At 35.3% G+C, this 22,335-nt stretch overlaps 2 protein-coding genes across 2 annotated transcripts; both read left to right on the top strand.

Moving 5' to 3' along the window:
* The first annotated feature begins 1,978 nt into the window (after positions 1-1,978).
* On the top strand, positions 1,979-2,908 carry LOC112663609 (olfactory receptor 4A47-like). The gene has a single exon (XM_025452680.3). The coding sequence runs from the start codon at positions 1,979-1,981 to the stop codon at positions 2,906-2,908; it is 930 nt and encodes a 309-aa protein (XP_025308465.1).
* Positions 2,909-14,933: 12,025 nt separating this feature from the next.
* Positions 14,934-15,857, top strand: LOC112663610 (olfactory receptor 4A15-like). Its single transcript, XM_025452681.2, has one exon. It carries the CDS (start codon positions 14,940-14,942, stop codon positions 15,855-15,857), a length of 918 nt encoding a protein of 305 aa, XP_025308466.2. The 5' UTR covers positions 14,934-14,939.
* The last annotated feature ends 6,478 nt before the right edge of the window (positions 15,858-22,335 follow it).

Below are 22,335 nucleotides of genomic sequence, written 5' to 3'. Positions count from 1 at the left end.
TCACAGGGAGCCCAGTGTGGGACTTGGTCCCAGAACCCTGGACCATGCTCTGAGGTGAAGGCAGATGCTCAACCACTGAGCCACCCAGGCGTCTCTACAGTGCAATTTCTGAGGCAATTTGTGAATAATCAGAAGACCACATGAAAAAAATGTCCTGATAACTATGAAATAAATATACCCTCAGCAGCATTTTGCTTTCTCCTGTCATACTGTATGAAAGAAAAACTTCAGTCCCAGGAATGAATAAAAAGTCTTCCTTCAGCTTGTGGACAAACTGTCACAAGGTAAGACTAACAGTAAATGTTGGGAACCAGGCTTCAGAGTTGTGTGACTTTTTTTATGTAAAAAGTCAAATTACTTTGAAATAAAGCAGATTCCCATTCCAATTTAATAACTTAAAAATGGGTGGCCTTGGGAAAATGAATATTATGTTCTGAGTCTCAGTTTGTTCAATTATAAAATGGGATTACAGTTCTTCTTATTGTTAATATGAAATGTGATTCATTATGTTGTGAGTGTGTGATTTGAATCCACCAAATGTGTTGTGAACTTTGGGGTCATTAGATCAGAATCAGATTTTATAAACATATCATTTGGGCTGCCTCAGGAGAACAGATTGATGGAGGCCAGAATGAAAGGGGAGAGATGTGGCAGCAAGTTGGTGTAGTGGGCTGGAGAAGTGGTGGTGGGAGGGCAATGATCACATTTGTGATATATTTTATTTTTTATTTTTTTTTTAAAGATTTTATTTATTTATTCATGAGAGACACAGAGAGAGACAGAGAGAGGCAGAGACACAGGCAGAGGCAGAAGCAGGCTCCATGCAGGGAGCCTGACTTGGGACTCGATCCCGGGTTTCCAGGATCATGCTCTGGGCTGAAGGCAGCACTAAACTGCTGAGCCACCAAGGCTTCCCTGTGATATATTTTAAAGGGGTTTAATAAGATTTGTTAAAATGTATCCATATGTGATACAAGAGCAAGAAAGGTCTGTGGGCACAGTGATATTTGTCTGAGCAGTGACATGGAAGGTGGTACCATTGAGCCAGATAGAAAACACCTGTGTCTATTCCTGTAGGGTGAAACTATAGTTTTATAAGTCCTGTATTAATATCCAAATGGAGATGTCCAGAGTTAGAGATGTTGCATATGAAAATTTAAAAATTAAGAGAGAGGGACGCCTGGGTGGCTCAGCAGTTAAGCATCTGCTTTGGCTCAGGGCGTGATCCCGGGGTCCTGGATAGAGGGATAGAGTCCCACATTGGGCACTTGCAGAGAGCCTGCTTCTCCCTCTACCTGTGTCTCTGCCTCTCTCTCTCTCAGGCTCTCATGAATAAATAAAGAAAATCTTTTAAAAAATAAAGTAAAATTAAAAATTAAGAGAGAGACACAACATTGAAATGCTTCCACATTACTTGGTCAGGAAAAGGCGGCATATTCAACCACAGATCCTAAGAAAGAGATCCCAGTGAGGAATGAGACAATCCAGGACAGTGAGCCTCCATTCCTAATTTGACCCACTAAATTTGAATATGTCAGTTTCCTTAAATGGGTCTCAAGTACTTCACTTTTGAGACATTAAAAACTGTGCACCTTTTCATGGAATTCCCTTGCCCTCTTTTCTTCTCTTTCCACTTTTTCTCTAAAACTCAGGAAAAGTATTGCTACCTCTGGGAAATCTCTGACTGGTGTTTATTTGACATATTCCTTCTCCTCACCTTCACATTGTACAACTGTTTTTATAATGGCACTTATTACACTGGTGATTATTATGTATGCTATCACTGAGTGTAGTAAACCATGGCTTATTCAACTTAGAATCATATCTATGAAATGTTTCACACAAACAGGTACTCCTGTCACATTTTTAATTGAACTAACTAATAAAAGCGCAATTTTATAATACATTTAAAGGTTTCCCCCCTTGTTTTGTAGATCACCTGCTTCTAATATGAGAAGTCAGCTCCTATCTAGACTAGATGGAACCAAGAAACAATGTAACTTACTTTGTCCTCCTGGGCCTCACACAGGATCCTAAGGAACAGAAGGTCCTTTTTATTATGTTCTTGCTCTTCTATATTTTGACTGTGGTGGGCAACCTGCTCATTGTGGTGACTGTAACTGTCAGTAAGACCCTGGGCTCACCTATGTACTTTTTTCTTGCTAACTTATCTTTTATGGATGTCATTTATTCCTCTTGCATTTCCCCTAGATTGATTTCAGAGTTTTTCTTTCAAAAAAGTACCATATCCTTCCAATCCTGTATGACTCAGCTCTTTATAGATCACCTTTTTGGTGGATCAGAGGTCTTTCTTCTTTTGGTGATGGCCTATGACCGCTATGTGGCCATCTGTAAGCCTTTGCATTATTTGGTTATCATGAGGCAATGGGTATGTGTTGTGCTGCTTGTGGTATCCTGGGTTGGAGGATTTCTGCATTCAGTAATTCAAGTGAGCACTATTTATGGGCTCCCATTCTGTGGCCCCAATGTCATCGATCATTTTTTCTGTGATATGTACCCCTTACTGAAACTGGTCTGTACTGAAACGTATGTTGCTGGCCTCTTAGTTGCTGCCAATGGAGGGGTGATATGCTCTATTGTGTTTGTGCTCTTGCTCATTTCTTATGGTGTCATCTTGCACTCTCTAAAGAACCTTAGTCCAGAGGGGAGGCGGAAAGCCCTCCAGACCTGTGGTTCCCATATCACTGTAGTGGTCTTCTTCTTTGTTCCATGTATTTTCATGTATGCAAGACCTGCTAAGACCTTCCCCATTGACAAATCATTGACTGTGTTTTATACAGTCATAACCCCCATGCTAAACCCACTGATCTACACCCTGAGAAATTCTGAGATGATAAATGCTATGAAGAAGCTTTGGAGGAGAAATGTCATATCAAGTAGTCAATAAATGCATCATCAAGATAGTAATTTAGCATTAGGGCCAATCTCTTCAAATGTTAAGGTCCTTTTTGTGTAAATGCATTTGCAGTAGGAGTCAAATAATATGCAATGAAGCAGTCAATGAAAGTTTTAAAGTTACAAAAATATTATTTATGTTTTTTCATTTAGGTAAAATTAATATATAGTGTTATGGTAGTTTCAGATGCACAGTGTAATCATTTAACCATACTATATATACATAGTAGTCATGATGATAAGTGTAGTCTTAACCCTCATATGTAATGGTAATCGTTCAAATTTTTATAGTTACACTAACTTCTAATTAATTACTATATTGACTTTTATTACTTATATTCTCCTTCTTATTGTTATATTTATTTGAGTTCCTGTTTTTTAAACATGTAGTGTTTTATTAGCTTCCTATGTGCAATATAGTGATTCAACAATTCTATTTATAGCTGTTGCTCATAACAACAAGTGCACTACTTAATCTCCATCATATATTAACCCACCCCCCCTTCTCCTCTTGTAACCATCAGTTTGTTCTCTATGATTAAGAGTCTCTTATTTGATGCCTCTCTCTTTATTCCCTTTGCTGGTTTATTATTTTTTTCTTATATTCCACCCAAGTGAAGTCATATGATATTTGTCTTTCTCTGACTTGCTTAGCACTATACTCTTTAGCTCCATCCATATCATGGAAAATGGCAAGATTTCCCTAGTTCTCATGACTGAGCCATATTTTATTATATGTATATTATATATAATATATTATATATATTCATTATATATAGCATTATATATATAGCAATATATATATATATATACACATTTCTTTATCCATTCATTAATTGATGGACACTTGGGCTGCTTCCAAACTTTGGTTTTGTAAATAATGCTGCTACAAACATAGGGATGCATGTATCCTTTTAAATTAGTGTTTTTGTATTCTTTGGGTAAATATCTAGTACTGCAATTGTTAGATTATTAGCTAGTTCTATTTTTAACTCTTTGAGGCACCTCTACACTGTTTTCCAGAGTGGATGGACCAATTAGCATTCCCAGCAACAGTACACAAGTGTTCCTAATTCTGCACATCCTTGCTAAGGCCTGTTGTTGCTTCTGTTGTTGATTTAGCCATTGTGACAATGAAGTGATATGTCATTCTAGTTTTATTTGCATTTCCCTGATGGTAAATAATGACGAACATCTTTTCATGCTGGCTGGCTGTGTGTCTTCTTTGGAGAAATGTGCATTAATTTCATCTACCCATTTTTTATTTAGATTATTGACTTTTTAGGTGTTGAATTTTATAAATTCTTTATATAGCTTGGATACAAGCCCTATAGATTACCATGTTTCATCTTTAATCTTTTTATTGCACTAGTTAACATTCTAAATGCTATGTAGACTATCATCTTTATTCTATTTTGTTTGCACTACATAAGAAATTTTTAGTGAGGTATTTTACTTTTTTTAAAAAATGAAAGGAGGGACCCCTGGGTGGCGCAGTGGTTTGGCGCCTGCCTTTGGCCCAGGGCATGATCCTGGAGACCCGGGATCGAATCCCACGTCGGGCTCCCGGTGCATGGAGCCTGCTTCTCCCTCTGCCTGTGTCTCTGCCTCTCTCTCTCTGTGACTATCATAAATAAAAATTAAAAAAATTTAAAAAAAAAAAAAAAAATAAAAATAAAAAATGAAAGGATAGTAGACTGTAATAAATATTAAAAATGGAATCCATACAAATTGAAAATAGTGTAGAATAAATATTATCCATCCCTCACCAGAATCCCAGTTCTTCCATATGCAATTATTATATTGAGATTGTTAGTTTCTAAGATTGTTTAGTGATTTTTGCTAATAAAATATATGTGTTGTATTTATGTCTCTGTGTGTAACTTTAGCATGCACCACTCAGCTTCCTGATGATTTTTCCATACGAATCTGCATAGATGTAACTCATTCTCAGGTTCCTCATATTGCTTAAAGCTTCTTTATGAAGATAAAGTAAAATTTATGTTTCCAATCCTTGTCATTTTTTCTCCAGTGTTTTTGGGATCCATGACTCTGCAATGAAATCTTTTTGAAATTTTGTTAAGTTTTTAAAGAGGAATTGTTGGATCAAAATTTTTTTTATGTATTTAAATGTTGATGTTTGTAGTTATTTCCCAGTTACTATCCACAAGCTTGGGTCTAACTACACTAAACCCTCAGTCTAGAAAATACCTGTTTGTGCACATTCTTAACAGTCTGTGCTTGATAAATATTTATATGATTGGATAATCAAATAAAGAAACTGTGTTTCAGAAAAAAGAAACTGTGTTTCATTTGTTTACATTAATAGAAATTCAGTAAACATATTTAATATGGGTATTCACACTTAAAATGATTTCTTTTCTTTTTTTGGTGAAATTTTCTATTAATGAGTTTTATTTGTTTTAGCAGACTACTATTTTCCATTGTGGTTATTATGATTTAATAAAACACTAAGATAATTATTCCTTTTACCATTTGAGTGCAAATACTATTTCTCTAGCTTATGATTTATTTTTGATATTTTACAGTGTGCAGGATATCTTTAAAGTCTTTAAGTTTTCGCCTTTATAAGCATTGCTATTACTCTATTATTCCTTAAAGTCTTTGGGCTTATATTACGTTCTGTTTTTCATTTATGATATTTGTAATTTTGTGTTCTCTTTTTTTTCTAGATCAATCTGGCTGGAAGTTTATTAGATTTCTTGAGTTTTTTCAAAGAATCAGCTCTTCATTTCATTTGTGGTTTCTCTATCCTTTTTCTGTTCTCATTTCTATTGATTTGTATTCTACTTTCATTCTTATCCTTTGCTTGAAATTAATTTGTTTCCCTACCCCAAGTTTTTAGGTATGTACTTAGGTAATTGATTTGTGATGTTTCTTCTTTTGTAAAGAATACATCTAAATAATTTACATGTGTTGACTGTGTAATAGCAACTTATGTGGAAGGATGGTTTTAGCTGCATTCCACAAAATTTGAAATGATTTTTCAGGTTTTAATTATTTAAAATATATTTTGAATTTCATTTGGGACTTCTTCTTTGGCCCTTGGGTATATATCTGTTTAATTTTTAAGTATATGATTATTTTTCCTAATAGGTTTTTTATTCTAGCTCAATTCCATTAATATCTAAAAATATTTTATGCATGACTTGAATACTTTTGCATTTATTAAAGTTTGTTTTTATCTATTTATTTATGATAAAATATTTTTAATGGTCCAGAACATAGTTGATCTTGGCAAAGTTTTGTGTTCACGTATGAGAGCATATATTGTTTTTGCCATTTAAGTTTCAAAATATTCAGGAAATTTTAGAGAATTTTTTTGGTGCTGATTTTGAATTTAATTTCTTTTTTTGCTAAGGAATATGGTATGCATGATGAAAATTCATAAGAATCCTTTTTTATCCTAATATATTTCATCTTCTGAGTGTTGAATATTACATATGTATTTGAACAGAATGTGTATTATGCTGTTTTGTCATGAATTTTAATGTGGTTAATAGTGCTTTTCATTCCTATCCATCTCCTTTCTCATTTTCTGTGTTCTTGATAAATTGACTCCCTTATCATTATGTTATGGTCCTCTTTATTCCTGCTAATGTATAGTTTCCTTTAGTCTGCTTTATCAATATATTTACTCCTGTTTAGTTTTGATCAGGGTTTGCATGGTATATCGTTGTCTATCCTTTCACTTTGCTATAGCTATGTATTTACATTTAAAATAATATTTTTAGACAGCAAGCATACAGTAGTGTATTGTTTTCTTAACCAATACGAACAATCTTTGTCTTTTATTTGTTGTGTTTAGACCATTTATAATCAATAGAATTGTTGACATCATTTTCTCAGAGTGGTCTCTTTCCTGTTGATAGTTCATATCACCATATTAAAAAAATCTGGACCTTGCATTTGTTTGATATTTTCTTAGGTCATTTTATTTTGTAGTATTAATCTCTCCTCACTTTATTTGAATGATGTAACCTCCTTTTAATCCTAGAATTCATTTGATGGTTATTTTAAAGCTATTGCTTTGCTAGGGATACTAGGTCACATGTCTAGGATATTCACAAGTTTGAAATTGTTTCAGTCGAAATGCAAGTACTGTTTAAATTGTTCCTCACTTTTGGTATTTCTGATGAGCATACCTGGAACTAAAGGCTTGAATGGTTTCAGGTTTTGCTTTTTGTAACAAAAGCTTTTATAGGTGATGAGTACTTCCTATTACATCACAGCAGAAGGCACATATTGATGCTAAGCTTGAATTGTAGGTTCAGATTCTGTCAGCCTTGCTTCTCCATTGTAAAGTTCTTCATTAACCTTAAACCAAAAATTTCAGTAAGGACTGGATGTATTGCTTACATTCAGTATATCTTTAGGAGTTTTCAAATGGTGTTATTCTAATTCTAATATTTCTTCTTTTATTAACCAGTATTTTTCTTTAAAAAGGAAGATTGCTCATTTTTAAAATCTTTCCCTGAAAGAAAGTGCATACAAGAAAGGTAAGATGCATTCTTAATTCTTTCACTTATTTAGCAGATTTTGGAGTAATTATTTGGTGCCCTAGTAGTTTCTAGCGGTAACTGAAGTCTTTAGTATTTCATCTATTGGATATATTTTAATTCACTGTACTCATTTATACTTTTATTGCACAACAATTCACCTTAGTCTAGTGAGAACCCTTTCAGGTATATCCTCTGTCCTTTTGATCAGGCTTTTCCAGTGTTTAAGAATTTCCTTGCTTTCTGACACTATAAGATGTTCAAGCCTCATCTTTTGCATTGTCGGCAATGTGCTTGGAATTAAAGTTTTTGTCAAGAGCCCTGATTCCCTTTAGTTATGAATGATTTAATAACTGGAACATTTGTTTCCATATTGGCATTTGATTTTCTTGGTTCAAGACCGGTTCAGTGGGTAGAACTGGAAATTATAATAAAATTTGACTTTTCATAATGATATTATTACTCACAGTTTTTTTTAATTTATTTTTTATTGGTGTTCAATTTACTAACATACAGAATAACCCCCAGTGCCCGTCACCCATTCACTCAAAGTCTTTATTTACCATATAGGATTTCCAGTTATCCAAATCTTAATTCATGAATCTATTTCAGTATTACTTATTCGTTTCATACTGTATTATACCTATATAATTTTAAAGTAACAATGATAACATTATTACTAAAACATGATTCCTAGTCAATACTGCTTAATTCATTTGTAGTTCTTTTGCCTTTGGAATATATTCCAGTACAGATTTACAGTGAGATAATTGTGTTTTAAATTCACTTCAATTATCCATTTGTGATGTTGTTATGTCACCAATTTTATATAAGTTATACTCAATAGTTAGTCTTCAAATGTTAGGAATTTTTTTTTCTCTTACTGGTCTTTTCCAGCAGTTATTGTGATGTTTACCCTATTTTTTTCCTTAAATCTATTAATGTGATTATTTACATTACAGGATTTTATTTGTATAGGATCATTATTGTAGCATTTCTGCATTTATTTTCATAAATTGAAATGGTCTAAAATGGTATTTTTTGTATAATATTCTAGGATTTGATATCAGTTTATAAAGGAAGCCTCACTAGACCATCCTTTAATAATCCCTACCCTGAGCCATTTCTTATCTCTCTGTCAGACTTACCATTTACTTTCTTTTTTTTTTTTTTTTTTAATTTTTTTATTTTATTTTATTTTTTTTTTTTTACCATTTACTTTCATACTTAATGATGGCACTTTTGACCAACTGACATACTATACATTTCACTTTTAAAATTTTATTTCATTATCTATTCTCCCGTTAGGATGTAATTTCATTGCTGGATCCTTAGCATTTAGATTAGTGCTGGACACAGTAAATAATTGAATGAATGCCTTATGGAGATACTTAGGAATTAGACTCTTAAAAATAATGTATTTTCTTAGTTTAAAAAACACTGGGGTGGTATTTTATTTCAAATTTTTTGAGGACCACTTACACTTAGCATTTATTGTCTATCATGTTTTGGGAATTTTTGTAAGCACATTATGTGTGTTTATTCAGTTGTGCCTTAAATGACACTCTGAGATTCATAGTCTAATTGGACCCATTTTATGGTTGTATAGAGGTTCATGGGGTTAAGTAGCTTCTCCACAGCCACCAACCTGAGAGAGTGTCAATGGCAGAATCGATTCCCGAACTCTAGCCAGCATTGTTAACAACAGTTGTATGGGTGGTCTTTGGTGGAATTCTCCAGTGAAGGTATCATGGGCTGGTGTTTCCTTGGTGGTGAGTTTTTTTTCCACTTTATTGATTTCTCTCAAAGACATCAATCCATTGATTTTTCTTTCTCTGGCATTGGTAGTTTGGGTAAATTTTATTTCGTTAGATAATTGTCCATTTCACCCAGATTCTCAACTTTATTTTGTATAAATGGAATAAATAGTGGTCCAATGATTCATTTTTTTGCTATGCTTGGAGTTATATTTTTCTTTATAATTTTTAAATTTAAAAACATGGTAGGTTTGACATAATTTCATCCCTGTTTATCCCAAAATCTGAATAAGAAGTTTGTAGTGGGTCTAGGATTTTTCAAATTTAGACCACCCAAGTTTCATCTTTCTCTGGTTTCAATTGTTGTTTGCCCCCAAAGAGTCAAATGGCCTCTGAACACAGTAGAAATAGGACAGGCAGTTGTTTGTACCATGAACTTTGTGTCAGCACTTTTGGTGGACATGTTGGCCAGAGAAGAGACAGGAGGCCTGCAGGCATTCACAATGATCCTCTTTCCTCACCCCTTGTGGAAGCAGACGCATATGTTAAAAGTTGGGAGAATTCATCCTATAATTTTGCTTTTTTTGCTTTAAAGATTATATTTATCTATTTACTTATTTATTTAGAGAGCAGAAGTATGGGGAGACACAGAGGGAGAGGGAGAGTGAGAGAATCCCAAGCAGACTCCACACTGAGCACAGAGCCTGAGTGAGGCATTGATCCCATGACCTTGAGATCATGACCTGAGCTGAAATCAAGAGTTGGTCATCAGGGGATCCCTGGGTGGCCCAGCGGTTTGGCGCCTGCCTTTGGCCCAGGGCGTGATCCTGGAGACCCGGGATCGAATCCCACATCAGGCTCCCGGTGCATGGAGCCTGCTTCTCCCTCTGCCTATGTCTCTGCCTCTCTCTCTCTCTCTCTGTGACTGTCATAAATAAATAAAAATTTAAAAAAATTAAAAAAAAAAAGAGTTGGTCATCATACCAGCTGTGCCATCTTGATGCCCTGATTCTGTTTTTGGCTAGCATTCATGCCTTTTCTTCACTTCCTATTCTTGGAGCACAAGAGTCAGAGGTAGCCTTGTACATTATTATCCTCACTTTATATTGTATTACTGTTATGACATAAAGAAGAGGAAAATTCTGATTTTAAAACCACCCTGGAATTAGTATTTTTTAGCACTTCATTATTAAGCATGATATCACTTTTATATTTATGACTTCTACTTATTATATATTAGGAAAAATCCACCTATGTTCATAATATAACAATACATTTTTGGAAAGTATGGTAGAATTAATTATGCTTAAGAGTGTATAAATATGATCTACATTTTTTCATTGACCTATTTTCATGCAATACAGATAAATTTAAAAATATGTAATTATCATTGTACTCATTCAGAACAAGAAGAAGCCCCAGGGTCTAGATTTACCCTTCTGTCTAAAGCATCAAACAAACGAGAGAAATATATGAAAAACTGGTTTTCAAGACTAGACATCAGAAAGAGTTGATAGTGATCACTGGGAAATGGGAAGCAAAGAATTAGATCCTTAAGATTATCCCAGCTTTGCATTCAAAAGTTTCCGCAAAGTGGCACAAACAGAGATATCTAGGAAGATCCTGGCAGACCCCCTGAGCTGAAGACATGGACTGAGAGTCCTATAGCAAACCATCCAAGGGGGCTAGAATTCGGAGGGTGGTGACACACACACACACACACGCACACACACACACACACACACACACACCCAGAGAGAAAAAGAGAGGAAAGGGATAGAGAGAGAAGAGAGAGAAGGAAGGGAGGGGAGGAAGGGAAGGAGAGTGAGAAGAGGTGAGCAAGTAAGGGGAAAGGAGAGGGGAGTGTTGTGTAGAGAGAAAAGAGAAGTAGGGGGAGAGAGAGGGGAAGAGAGAGGGAGGAGGAGGGATGGGAAGAGGGAGAAGGGGTAGGGGAAGAGAGAGGAAAGGAGAGGGAAAGAGAAGCACAGGGAGGGAGAGAGGGGGAGAGCATAGGCGGAGTGTGAGAATATATGAGACAATATGAGAGAGAACTTGTGAGATTGAGTGAGAATATCTGAGACAATGAGAGGAGAGAGAAAGAGAGACAGACACACACACACACACACACACACACACACACTCAGAGACAGAGAATCAGCATGCTAGAGAGCTGCTGTTTGTTCATCAAATTTGGGAACAGTATGTGCATGTGAGGAAGCCACCTGAGGCTGGGTGGAGATTTACCTGGATTCATTAGGGAGGAGTGCCAGGTACTTTCTGGGCAAGGCACAGTGCTTTCCCTCCCAGCTGGACCACCTGGGTAGGTTCTGATTCACAGGGCAGGGCACGGGCTGTGTACTTTGGAAGATCTTGCCTCAGTTGTGGGATGTAATTAGTCTCATACTGAGCACTGTTCCAAAACTGACTTATAAAGCATAACAGTAAGAATAAAGAAAAACCCCAAAGGAAAACATCCAAGAGAAACTAATATTGTATTCAGAATTCTGTGTCTCTGCTACTGTGAGAGACTGGTCTGATGATTGTTACTGTGATGCTCCTGTTCATCTGGCATAATCATTATGCTGGGTGCATAAAATGAGTCAGGAAGTATTTTAATTTCCCTCCACCCTGGAATGTGCTTATGTAGGATTGGTACTATGTTAGATTAACTGTGAAATAGTATCATTGTTAAAGTAATGTGGGAGTAGAATTTTGTTTAGAAACAGAAAGGATTATAAAGAATTCATTTACCTAAAATTATTAGATTATTCGATGTTTTAATTATTTTTCTGCATCTCTTTAGAAAATTGGATCTTTCAGAGAGAGAGAGATATCCTCTTTTTAAATGGGCAAGTATACCGTCATCAATTCATTTACTATATTCTTTTATTATCTTCTTTAGGTCAATAGATAGCATTGATGACCCTCTTTTCATTTTTAATTCTATCATTCTTTCTCTTATTTTTTTTGCAAGGAACATTAATTTTATGAATCTTTCAAAGAACCAATTTGTGGATTTATGTATTTTCTCTATTTTCCATTAAGTTCTATTTCAATGACTTCTGTCTTTTATTTACTACTTTTCTTCTATATTCTCTGGGTTTATTTTGCATTTATATTTTTAGCTTCTAGAATGGAATGTTAATTTGCTTACTATAATCTTTTGTGTCCTAATACTTGCAGTTAAAGCTAGAAATTTCATTCTAAACATGCCTTTAAGTAATTGGGAAATGCTGTTATATTTTTGTTGAATTCCATTGCATATGTTCTGTATGATTTACACACTTTGAAATGCATTGTCACTTGTTTTCTGGCCCAGTTCAGGGTCTATTTTGGCGAATGTTCTCTGAACACTCTGAAATAAGTGGAATCCTCCCACAGAGTTTTCTCCCTTCCCGCTCTCATACTAACACAGGTTCTATCAACTTGCCTATGTGCCTCTATGTGACAAACTCAAGACTCTTCCCTTTAGGGAACAGCTTATTTTACCTACATTTGAGACAAGGTTTAAATGGCTTGTTCTGAAATTTGTTTCATGATCTTCTGGAGTCAGTTCAGATGTCTGTGGGCAGACATCACTTAAACCTCACTGAAACAGCTTTGGATATTTTGAAATTCATGCTTTAAAGAAGATAGTTTTTTTTTTTTTTTTTTACATATTTTATTCCTATCCACATTGGACGTTTCTCTTTTGGTGATTCAATCTTATGTTGTCCTTTGGGGATTCCATGTCCTTGCCTAACCCCTCAACCCCCCAGAGGACATGTTTCTGCAAGTCCTGTTGTACAAAGTGATTATCCTGGTGGCATCTCTGGAGATGTAGGTCTACCATCAAAATTATGATGAAGGTCCCAATGAATTTAATTAGGGAAGAATCACTCTTGGAAATGCACCTGTTGAATGACTCAACAAATATATGTTGTATCTCACATGCAGACAAAGTGTTTACAGACCTTTGTCTTGACATCAGAGAGTATTTGGATCAATGTTCACATGATGGGCTTTTTCAGAAATTGAAAGGATGGACTCAGAAAATGGTGAAATCTGTATGTGAAATTATTCTCCATCATTCAGGGCATCCAAAGTTTAATTATGCTTAGTGAATACAGACCAGAATAATTGACTGAGAATTGACTGTTGTGAACTCTATTTCACTATTTGACTTATACTGACTTTAAAAACAAACCATACAATCTTTATTTATTCAAACATCCATAATTTTCTCTCCCACAAGGTTGACTTTTTTAAAAATCAAAATGCTGGTTTAACATTTGTTATTAGAACAAATTCTGCCAACATGAAGATTTTGAATCTCTTTAAGATTTAGATTTGTTTAAGTTAAGGACCTTTGCATTCATTTTGAAAAATGAATTTGAAAAGCCTGAATAATTTAAAAGGAAATTTTTTTTTCAAAGACTGAAACAAGTGAGACTTTCTGTAAGCATGGAAAGAATTGTTCACATGAAAACGATTCAAGATTTTGTGATGGTGCCTGTGTTTTCTTGCTATGTGTGCATGCAGAGAGATGGCATCAGTGTACAAAAGAGAAAGGAGAAGGGACTACAACCCAGAGCCTGTATTGAATGCTTGTCTCAGTATTCAGGTACTCCAGGAAGTGAAATTAGATGTAAGATTTCAAAGTAGGCTCTACATTTTACCTTTTGGTGGTGTGGGAATTCACAGTCTTTTAAAAGTTCTGCTGTGTGGTTCTGAGAATCAGCCATGTTCGGGATTCTTTATGGTAACCAGAATACATGGGCATTGCTCAGTTCTGTAGTATTCTTTTTGGCTATTTTCATATACAAAGACCCAGAATAAATTTACTTTCTCTAATGTCAAGTTTTTAGAAACTAGTTTCTGGTTTAGGGATATTTTAATGGGCAGATACTTCTATCCCTAATGGTGGTTTCAATTGGTGTTTTCTGAGCATTGTTTGCGATCTGTGAAAGTTTTAAGGATGGCATATCGTCCACAGAACTTGAATGAGTGATTTTGAAGAATCCAAATTCACACTTTCATAATGAGGCTGTTACTTCATTTCCTATGTTTCTGTCCACAGGTGAGTTTCAGCATCATAGCATATGTGTGGTGGCCATCCTTTAGTTGCTTGTTTGTATGATTCACTCATGTTGTCATTGGTTTGGTTGTCTTTTATTTAATTGCTTAGATATCTGTGTCTATCTTGATATTAACTCTGTGTATGTCCTCTAAAATGTAAATGTTTTCTTCCATCTAATTTATTGATGATATGGTTTCTTTCTTGGCTCCTTAAGATATTCCAGTATTGTAAAATATATGAATTTCATTTATTAGATGAGAGAATTCTATAAGTTGGAATGTCATCTCTTTTATTACCTGGGAAGTAAATATAAGTCTTGCTTTAATTTTTCATTAAAACAATGCATTTAAAATTTTTTATAAGAATAATTTGCTTTATGTACAATTTTACTAGCTTCCAGGTGGAAAGCTGGTTGTGGCACCCCATTTGTTCGTTAATGTGTCCTTTTCTCAGGATGTCTTTAATAACTTTTCTCTCCCTTAACCTTCAAGATTGGTGAGGGTAGGGAACATGTTTTAATCAAGTCTTGTATTGTAATTTCTCAAAGTCCCGGGACATAAGAAATGATAATGCCTATGTGTTGAATGAATAAACAGATTGTGTTAAGATTTCAGGAAGTTAGCAGGAATAGTTATATTTATAGCTAATTTTGTCTGAACTCTGAAATAAGGACATGCAAAAGAACATATGGAACACAGGAACAATGTGACTGAGTTTGTCCTCTTGGGGCTCACCCAGAGCATCCAAGGTCAGAAAATATTATTTGTTGTGTTCTTGCTCATCTACATCGTGACAATGGTGGGCAACCTACTCATTGTGGTAACTGTGGTGGTCAGCCCAAGCCTGGATGCCCCTATGTACTTCTTTCTTGGTTACTTATCATTTATGGATGCTGTGTATTCTACTACAGTTACTCCAAATATGATCATAGACTTACTCTATGAGAAGAAAACCATTTCCTTCCAAGCTTGCATGTCCCAGCTCTTTATAGGGCACTTATTTGGTGGTGCTGAGATTTTACTCCTGGTGGTCATGGCCTATGACCGCTACGTGGCCATCTGCAAACCCTTGCATTATTTGACGATCATGAATCAACGAGTGTGTGTTCTGTTGCTGTTGTTGGCTTGGTTTGGAGGGTTTTTGCATGCTGTGGTTAAACTTTTCTCCATTTACAACCTTCCTTTCTGTGGTCCCAATGTCATCGACCACTTCATCTGTGACATGTACCCATTACTAAAACTTGCCTGCACTGACACTTATGTTATTGGCCTCACTGTGGTTGCCAATGATGGGACTATCTGTGTCGTTATCTTTTTGGTCCTACTCATCTCCTACGGAGTCATTCTGTACACCCTGAAGGCTCTTAGTCAGGAAGGGAGGCGCAAAGCCTTATCCACCTGTGGGTCCCATATTACAGTGGTGGTCCTCTTCTTTGTCCCCTGCATTTTTATGTATGTGAGACCTCCTTCTACCTTACCCATTGATAAATTCTTGACTGTGTTTTACACAGTTATCACCCCTATGTTAAACCCCCTAATCTATACTCTGAGAAATGGAGAGATGAAAAATGCCATGAAAAAGTTGTGGACCAGAAGAAGAAAATGAAGCAGAAGAGAAATGTGTTGCCTTTTTTCAATGAAGAATTGCTCCTTACAGGAAAGGATTATTTTATTTGTAGTAGATTTCTCCTCAGGTTTAATAAACTTGTACATGATGGAAAGCATGTAAGATGTAAGTAATTCCAATTATCAAAATAGACTTATATGATTTTCATAAATTCTTAGGAAAATAGATGTTTAGCTTTTGGGTATGAAATGTCTACTTTGAAATTATAAACTTAGTTTCTACATGAAGAGTTGTGCTATAGGTAATCCTGTACTTCTGTGACATGTACCCATTACTAAAACTTGCCTGCACTGAAACTTATGTTATTGGCCTCACCGTGGACAATTTTCACATGGAAAATGGAGGGAGTGGACTATTTTCACACATTTCCTCTTACATAATGTTTTTTCAAAGTTAATTGTTTTAATTATATATTTCAGAGAAATAATTTTAAAAATTTCACACAAACACTTGGTTCACTCCTTCCATACAAGACAGTCCATACTAATATTTGAAGTATATATCTTTATTTTGTATCTGCAAGATATTTAAGTTTATAATTTTGTTCATATTGCTTAGCACATGATGTTGAAGAGGAATGCTGCTTCTAAGTTATATTGTTAATCATAAGGAAACTAAGTGTAGAAAAATCTGAATAAAAGATGTAGGTATAAATAAGTAAAATTTACTTATTTTTTCTGAGTGAGGAATCCTATTTTCTCATCAAGTGAAACGGCTTTATTAGGTATTATATTTTTATTGAGATGATCTGTTAATCTCCCTTGATAGTTTAGGATATCTGATAATTTCTCTAACATTTTCCAGTATCCTTATCTCTTCTTTTGCTTAAAGGGTTTCATGCCTCCTTTAGGGGCCTAGGCCCTTCCTTTCACCTATAGAGTTACTTTAATACACAATTTATGTACATATTACATATACAATACAAAACTGGAAACCAGATATTTTGGAAGCTATCATTGGTAAGAAACATGCTGATAATATGGCATGCCTTTCTTACCTCTGGTGTTAACAGAATGCAGGTTATTAGGTAATAAAGAGGTAATAACATATATTGATTTATTTAACTGATACTTCTTTCATAAACCTCTCTGAATGTGGCTTGAAAGAAAATCTCTAATATGAAATCTAATCTAATATGAATAGAAATAGAAATCTAAATAGAAGTAGAAATCTAATATGAAATAATAGAAGAAAATCTTCTATATAATAGAAGTCCCTAATATGGTATGAAGCAGGCAGCCAAAGAAATTCATGGTTCTGCCTTCTTTATTTAGCCTGAAATCATGGGGTGCCCAGGGTATGGGGAATGGAGCCTTTTCACTGGTAGTCACAGTGTATGAGAAATTTTATATTCTGATTTTATCAAAAGAGATATTTATTTATTTATTTATTTATTTATTTATTTATGTGAGAGAGAGAGAGAGAGAGAGAGAGATAGCACAAACAGGCAGAGAAAGAGGGAGAAGCAGAGAGCCAGATGTGGGACTTGATCCTAGGACCTTGAGATCATGACCTGAGCTGAAGGCAGACATTTTACCGACTGAGCCACCCAGGCATCTCATATCCTGATTTTTATCCTAGTTATTATTACCTGGAGATTTCTTTTGTCATCTCAAAGTCTTCTCAAACACAACACTATTCATTAAATAATAGTAAACATTTTATTTTACCTGAAGTTATATAATTAAGTCATCAGATGTTGCTATAGATTTTTTTTGTTCTCAAAATTCATGAGTTAACTTCCATATGACATGGTGGTATTTGGAGGTGGGGTGTTTGGGATATAATTAGGTGATGAGGTCCTATGAATGGGACTAGTGCTTCTTTAAAAAGGGAACCTACAGAATTCACTTGCCTTTTCTGCCATGTGAGGACACAGTGAAAGGACAGTTATCTGTTAACAAAGAAGTATGCTTTCACCAGAGGTGGAATCTGCCAGTGTTGTGATCTTGGACTTCACAGACCCTAGAACTGTGAGAAATAAATGTTGTTGAAGCCACTCAGTCTATGTTATTCTGTTATAGCAGCCCAAATGGATTTAGACATTTAGTAAATTTCCAAATTTATACAGTTTTCAAGCTCTGAGATAAAAATCCTGGTTAATCCTGTTCATTGGTCTGTAAGTTCCCTTACATTAGGGGATGTTATCTTTTAATATTCATTTACTTATTGACTTCTTCTATCACAGCATTCTTGGAAAACTTTATTTACTTTCAGTGAATTTATAAATTTTAACATCTTTTTAAAAAATAAAAATAACTCTCAAAAAAGTTCTCTTTTTAAAACAATCTAGGATTTACTTTGGTTTGTAATGAAAACATATATAAACCTGTTTTCCTCAAACAGGAAAACTGACCTGCCAAGGTTATTATTAATTTTGGTATTAATTTAAAATTTTTCTACTTAATATGTTACATTTTATGCAACTAGTATGTTTGATTTGAGGCCCATTTCCCCTCCCCTTATCTTGGTGTCTCCTCTTACTTCTTTTCCTTTGGTGTATTTCCCTACTACTAACATTCTATGTCAGTTATCAAGGATTTTAGTGTGCATTATGCCTCATAGGGATAATCTCCCTTAATCATTCAGCCTTTTCAAGTTTCTTGTGATTTCTAAATATTTATTTTTCCTGATAAGCTTTGGGACTATTTTGTGAAGTTTGAAATCTTCCCATAAAATTATATTTAAAACTTTATAACTTGCCACATTGATTTTTAGGAAAATGGCATGTTTTCATATCTTGTTTTCTTGTCCAGAATGAGACATGTATTGTGAGTGCTTGATCAATGTCTCAGTAAAAATTTTTAATTATCTCCATAGAATGAACATAAATCTTGCCTTTTGGCTTTGTTAATTAAAAATGAGCTTGGCTTATTTATATTTGATTCACATTTTCAATTAGCTGATCAGAAAGGGCTCAGTATCTTTTGCTAGCATGATTCTTAAAGGCATGGACGTATGTATGTATGCGAATGTACATAGGCCTGCATTTGACAATACACAAATATATATTCAACCACAGAGATCTATATCTGACCTCATGTAGCTCTGTATTACCACATATAGGTACATATTCAATGATCTGTAGGTCTGTATCCAACTTCACATAAGTGTCTATATGGGAAGACACAGAGGTCTGTATCTGACAACACATGGGTGAGTATCTGACTACCCATATGAATGCATATGTGTATGTATGTGTACTTGATATGATCACACACAGGCCTGTATCTGTCTAGACACAGGGCTATATGTTGCCATACCCAGGTCTGTATCTGCCTGCATGTGAATTTTGGGAGGACTTGACTGAACAATTCTTCTGTCCCATGTGGCATAGACTGAGGTCCCTCTCTGGTATTCAGCTAATTGCTGGGCTATTAGAAAGTGTGTAAGATGACTTTAGTCATACGAATGGTGCCTTGTCAGGGGAGACTAGAATGACTAGTCTCTTCTGGCTCCTTCTCCTTCTCCAAATGAGTTTGTCAGACTTGCAAAATGGCAGTTCAGGACTTCCAGAGGGAAGACACAAAACAATTATGCCAGTTAAGATGTCATCCCATCCTGATATGAACTTGAAATTCAGGATCTCAAGTTAAAATTCAGACTGCAATTGTACCAAAAGACTTGACTGAACAATTCTTCTGTCCTATGTGGCAGTAAGGACATGAAGTCCTTCTCTGGTATTCAGCTAATTGCTGGGCTTTCAGGGAGTGTTTAAGATGACTTTCCTTGTGTGAGCTGTGCCTTGGCAGGGATATCTAAAAGACTGGGATCTTTAGGCTCTTTCTTCTTCTCCATGTAGCCTGTCTCCCCATTGAGTTATCAGACTTGTAAAATGGTAGTTCAGGACTTTCAGAGGGAGGACAGAGAAGGGATTGGGTCAGTTAAGATCTCTGACATGAGCTTGAAGTTCAGGTTCTCAAGTTCTAAATCCAGATTACTTCTGAACTAAATGAAAAACATACCTACAGAATGGGAGAAAATATTTGCAAGTCATATACCTCATAAAGGTTATTATCCAACATGTACGAGGAACTTATGCAACTAAATAGCACAAAACAAAACAAAATAAAACAAAAAAATGGCCAAAAAATTGGCAAAGCACCTGAAAAGAAATTTTCCAAAGAAGACATAAAAATGGCCAATAGGAACATGGAAGGATGTTCAACATTACTAAGTCATCAGGGATATGCAAATCAAAGCCACAGTGAAATATCACCTCATACCTGTTAGGATGGTAGGGTTATAAAAAAATTAATAGATAACGTGCTGGAGAGGATGTAGATAAAAGGGACCGATAAAAGGGACCCCTAGTTCATTGTTGCTGGGTGTATAAATTTCTTTAGCCACTATGGAAAGCAGTATGGAGATTCCTCAATAAAGTAAAATAAAAGTACCATATGGTCCATAAATGCCACTTCTGTGGGTATATCCCAAAATATGAAATCGGAATCTAGAGGAGATATCTGCACTCCCATGTTTATGGCAGTATTATTCACAATAGCCGATACATGGAAACAACCTAAGCATCCATCAGTGGATGAACAGAAAAAGAAAGTGGAATACGTATACACAAGAGAATATTATTCAACTATTAAAAAAAAGATGATCCTGCCAATTGCAACACCATGAGAGACTTTGAGGGCATATGCTAAGGAAATAAGTCAGGCAGAGAAAAACCAATAATCTATGATCTCATGTGTGGAATTAAAAAACTTAACTTACAGAAGTCAAGACAATGTGGTTGCCAGGGCCTAGAGGGTTGGGGAGGTGGAGAGATGTTAGTCAAAAGGTACAGATTCTAGTTATAAGATGAATAAGTTTTGGGGAGTTAATATACAGCACAGTACAGTAGTTAACAATAATGTATTACATAGAAATAATTGCTGAGAGAGTGAATCTTAAATGTTCTTACTCCACGTAAAAATTCTAATTGTGAGGTGATATATGTGTTAACTAACCTTATTGTGGGAATAATTTAGCCATATATGGATGTATCAGATCACCATGTTGCACACCTTAAACTTAATACATTACATATCTATTGTATATTATTAAATCAGGGAAAACAAATAAACAAATAAATAGAATTATATGTTATGAAATGAGAAAAGAAATTCTGTATACTAGAAACATGCTGTTTCTTCTATATGCCCTATATACAATTAGGAGGTGTACAACATAACCAAGTAGATACTCCTATCCACAAGGAGGACCATGGTGTTTTCTTTTGTGCAAATCTCTTAAAAATTTTGTGAGCTTTTTCTACATTTTCATTGAGGTTTATACAAGGGCCACACCCACAAATATTTTGAGACAGGTTCCTCTCAGGTTGGGCTGGAAGTTGTTGTGCAGTGGGATAACACCCTTAAGTCTTAGACATATTTTTTTTTCTAGTTAAGAGACTTTATGAGACACACCTTAAATTTCCCTGGAGTCTTCTACTACTTTGAGATGATATTTATTTTGGTGTCATTTCTTTCTTTGAGAGCTTTTTGCTCTTTGGAGAGTGTGGGATGAGAACCAGTTTTATAATTAAACCCAGCAGGTCTTGGCTCCCTTCATGTTTCTCCTGAATTCTGCTTGAGAACTTGTTACTCTTTTAACTCATTTCTCTTTATCCATCTTTTAACATATCATGCCCTGCTGAGGACACAGCTGGCATTTCAGTATTCTATTTGGAAATCTCAGTTGAATACATTCAGAGTGGGATAGCTTCCATTTTCCACACTCCTATAGGTGAGAGATAGCCAAACTTTTCAAGGGCTTGGTAACATGAATCACTTTTTCTTCAGCCTCCAAGGACAATTTCTCCTGTCTTTTAAAGTTTTAATTACAGATTCCTTGACACCCTACCAGCTCCCATCCTCTTACAAAAATGTAAAGCCAACACCACATGCTTTACATTTTTGTTATGGGAACACCACACTTTCAGGTTCCACTTTTTGGCCTGGTTACCTTTTTCTACATGGCATATGACTCCAAAATTTTGTGACTTAAAACAGCAGCTATTTTAATTTACCTCAAAATTTTGTCAATTAGCGATTCAGGCGGAGGTTGGCTGGGTATTTTTTCCTGCTTCATATGGCTAGAACTGAAGTCACTCTGTGGTATTCAACTGGTAACTGAGGGACTGCAGGATCCAGGGCAGCTCCATTCATGTTCAAAGTATCTTGGAAATGGTGACTGAAAGGAACCCAAGGGGTCCCTGTCCCTCTCCCACTAGATGGAGGACCACAAGCAGGATAGTCAGACTTTTTACATTATGCTCATGGATCTCAGTTTTAGAAAGTGGAAGGAATCAGGATGATTACAGGTTATCTCCAAAACCAGCACAGTATCACTTTTACCATCTTCTATTGCTCAAAGCAGGCATATAGCATGCCCAGGTTTGAGGTGGTGGAGAACTAGGTGATGACATTTAGTGGGAAGTGAACACTTGATGGCAAAGTTATAT

This window comes from Canis lupus, chromosome 18 (assembly GCF_003254725.2).
Source record: "Canis lupus dingo isolate Sandy chromosome 18, ASM325472v2, whole genome shotgun sequence".
In the NCBI taxonomy this organism is placed as follows: Eukaryota; Metazoa; Chordata; class Mammalia; order Carnivora; family Canidae; genus Canis; species Canis lupus.
The sequence above is the reverse complement of the archived record's forward strand: the minus strand, read 5'-3'. Positions and strand labels throughout refer to the sequence as shown.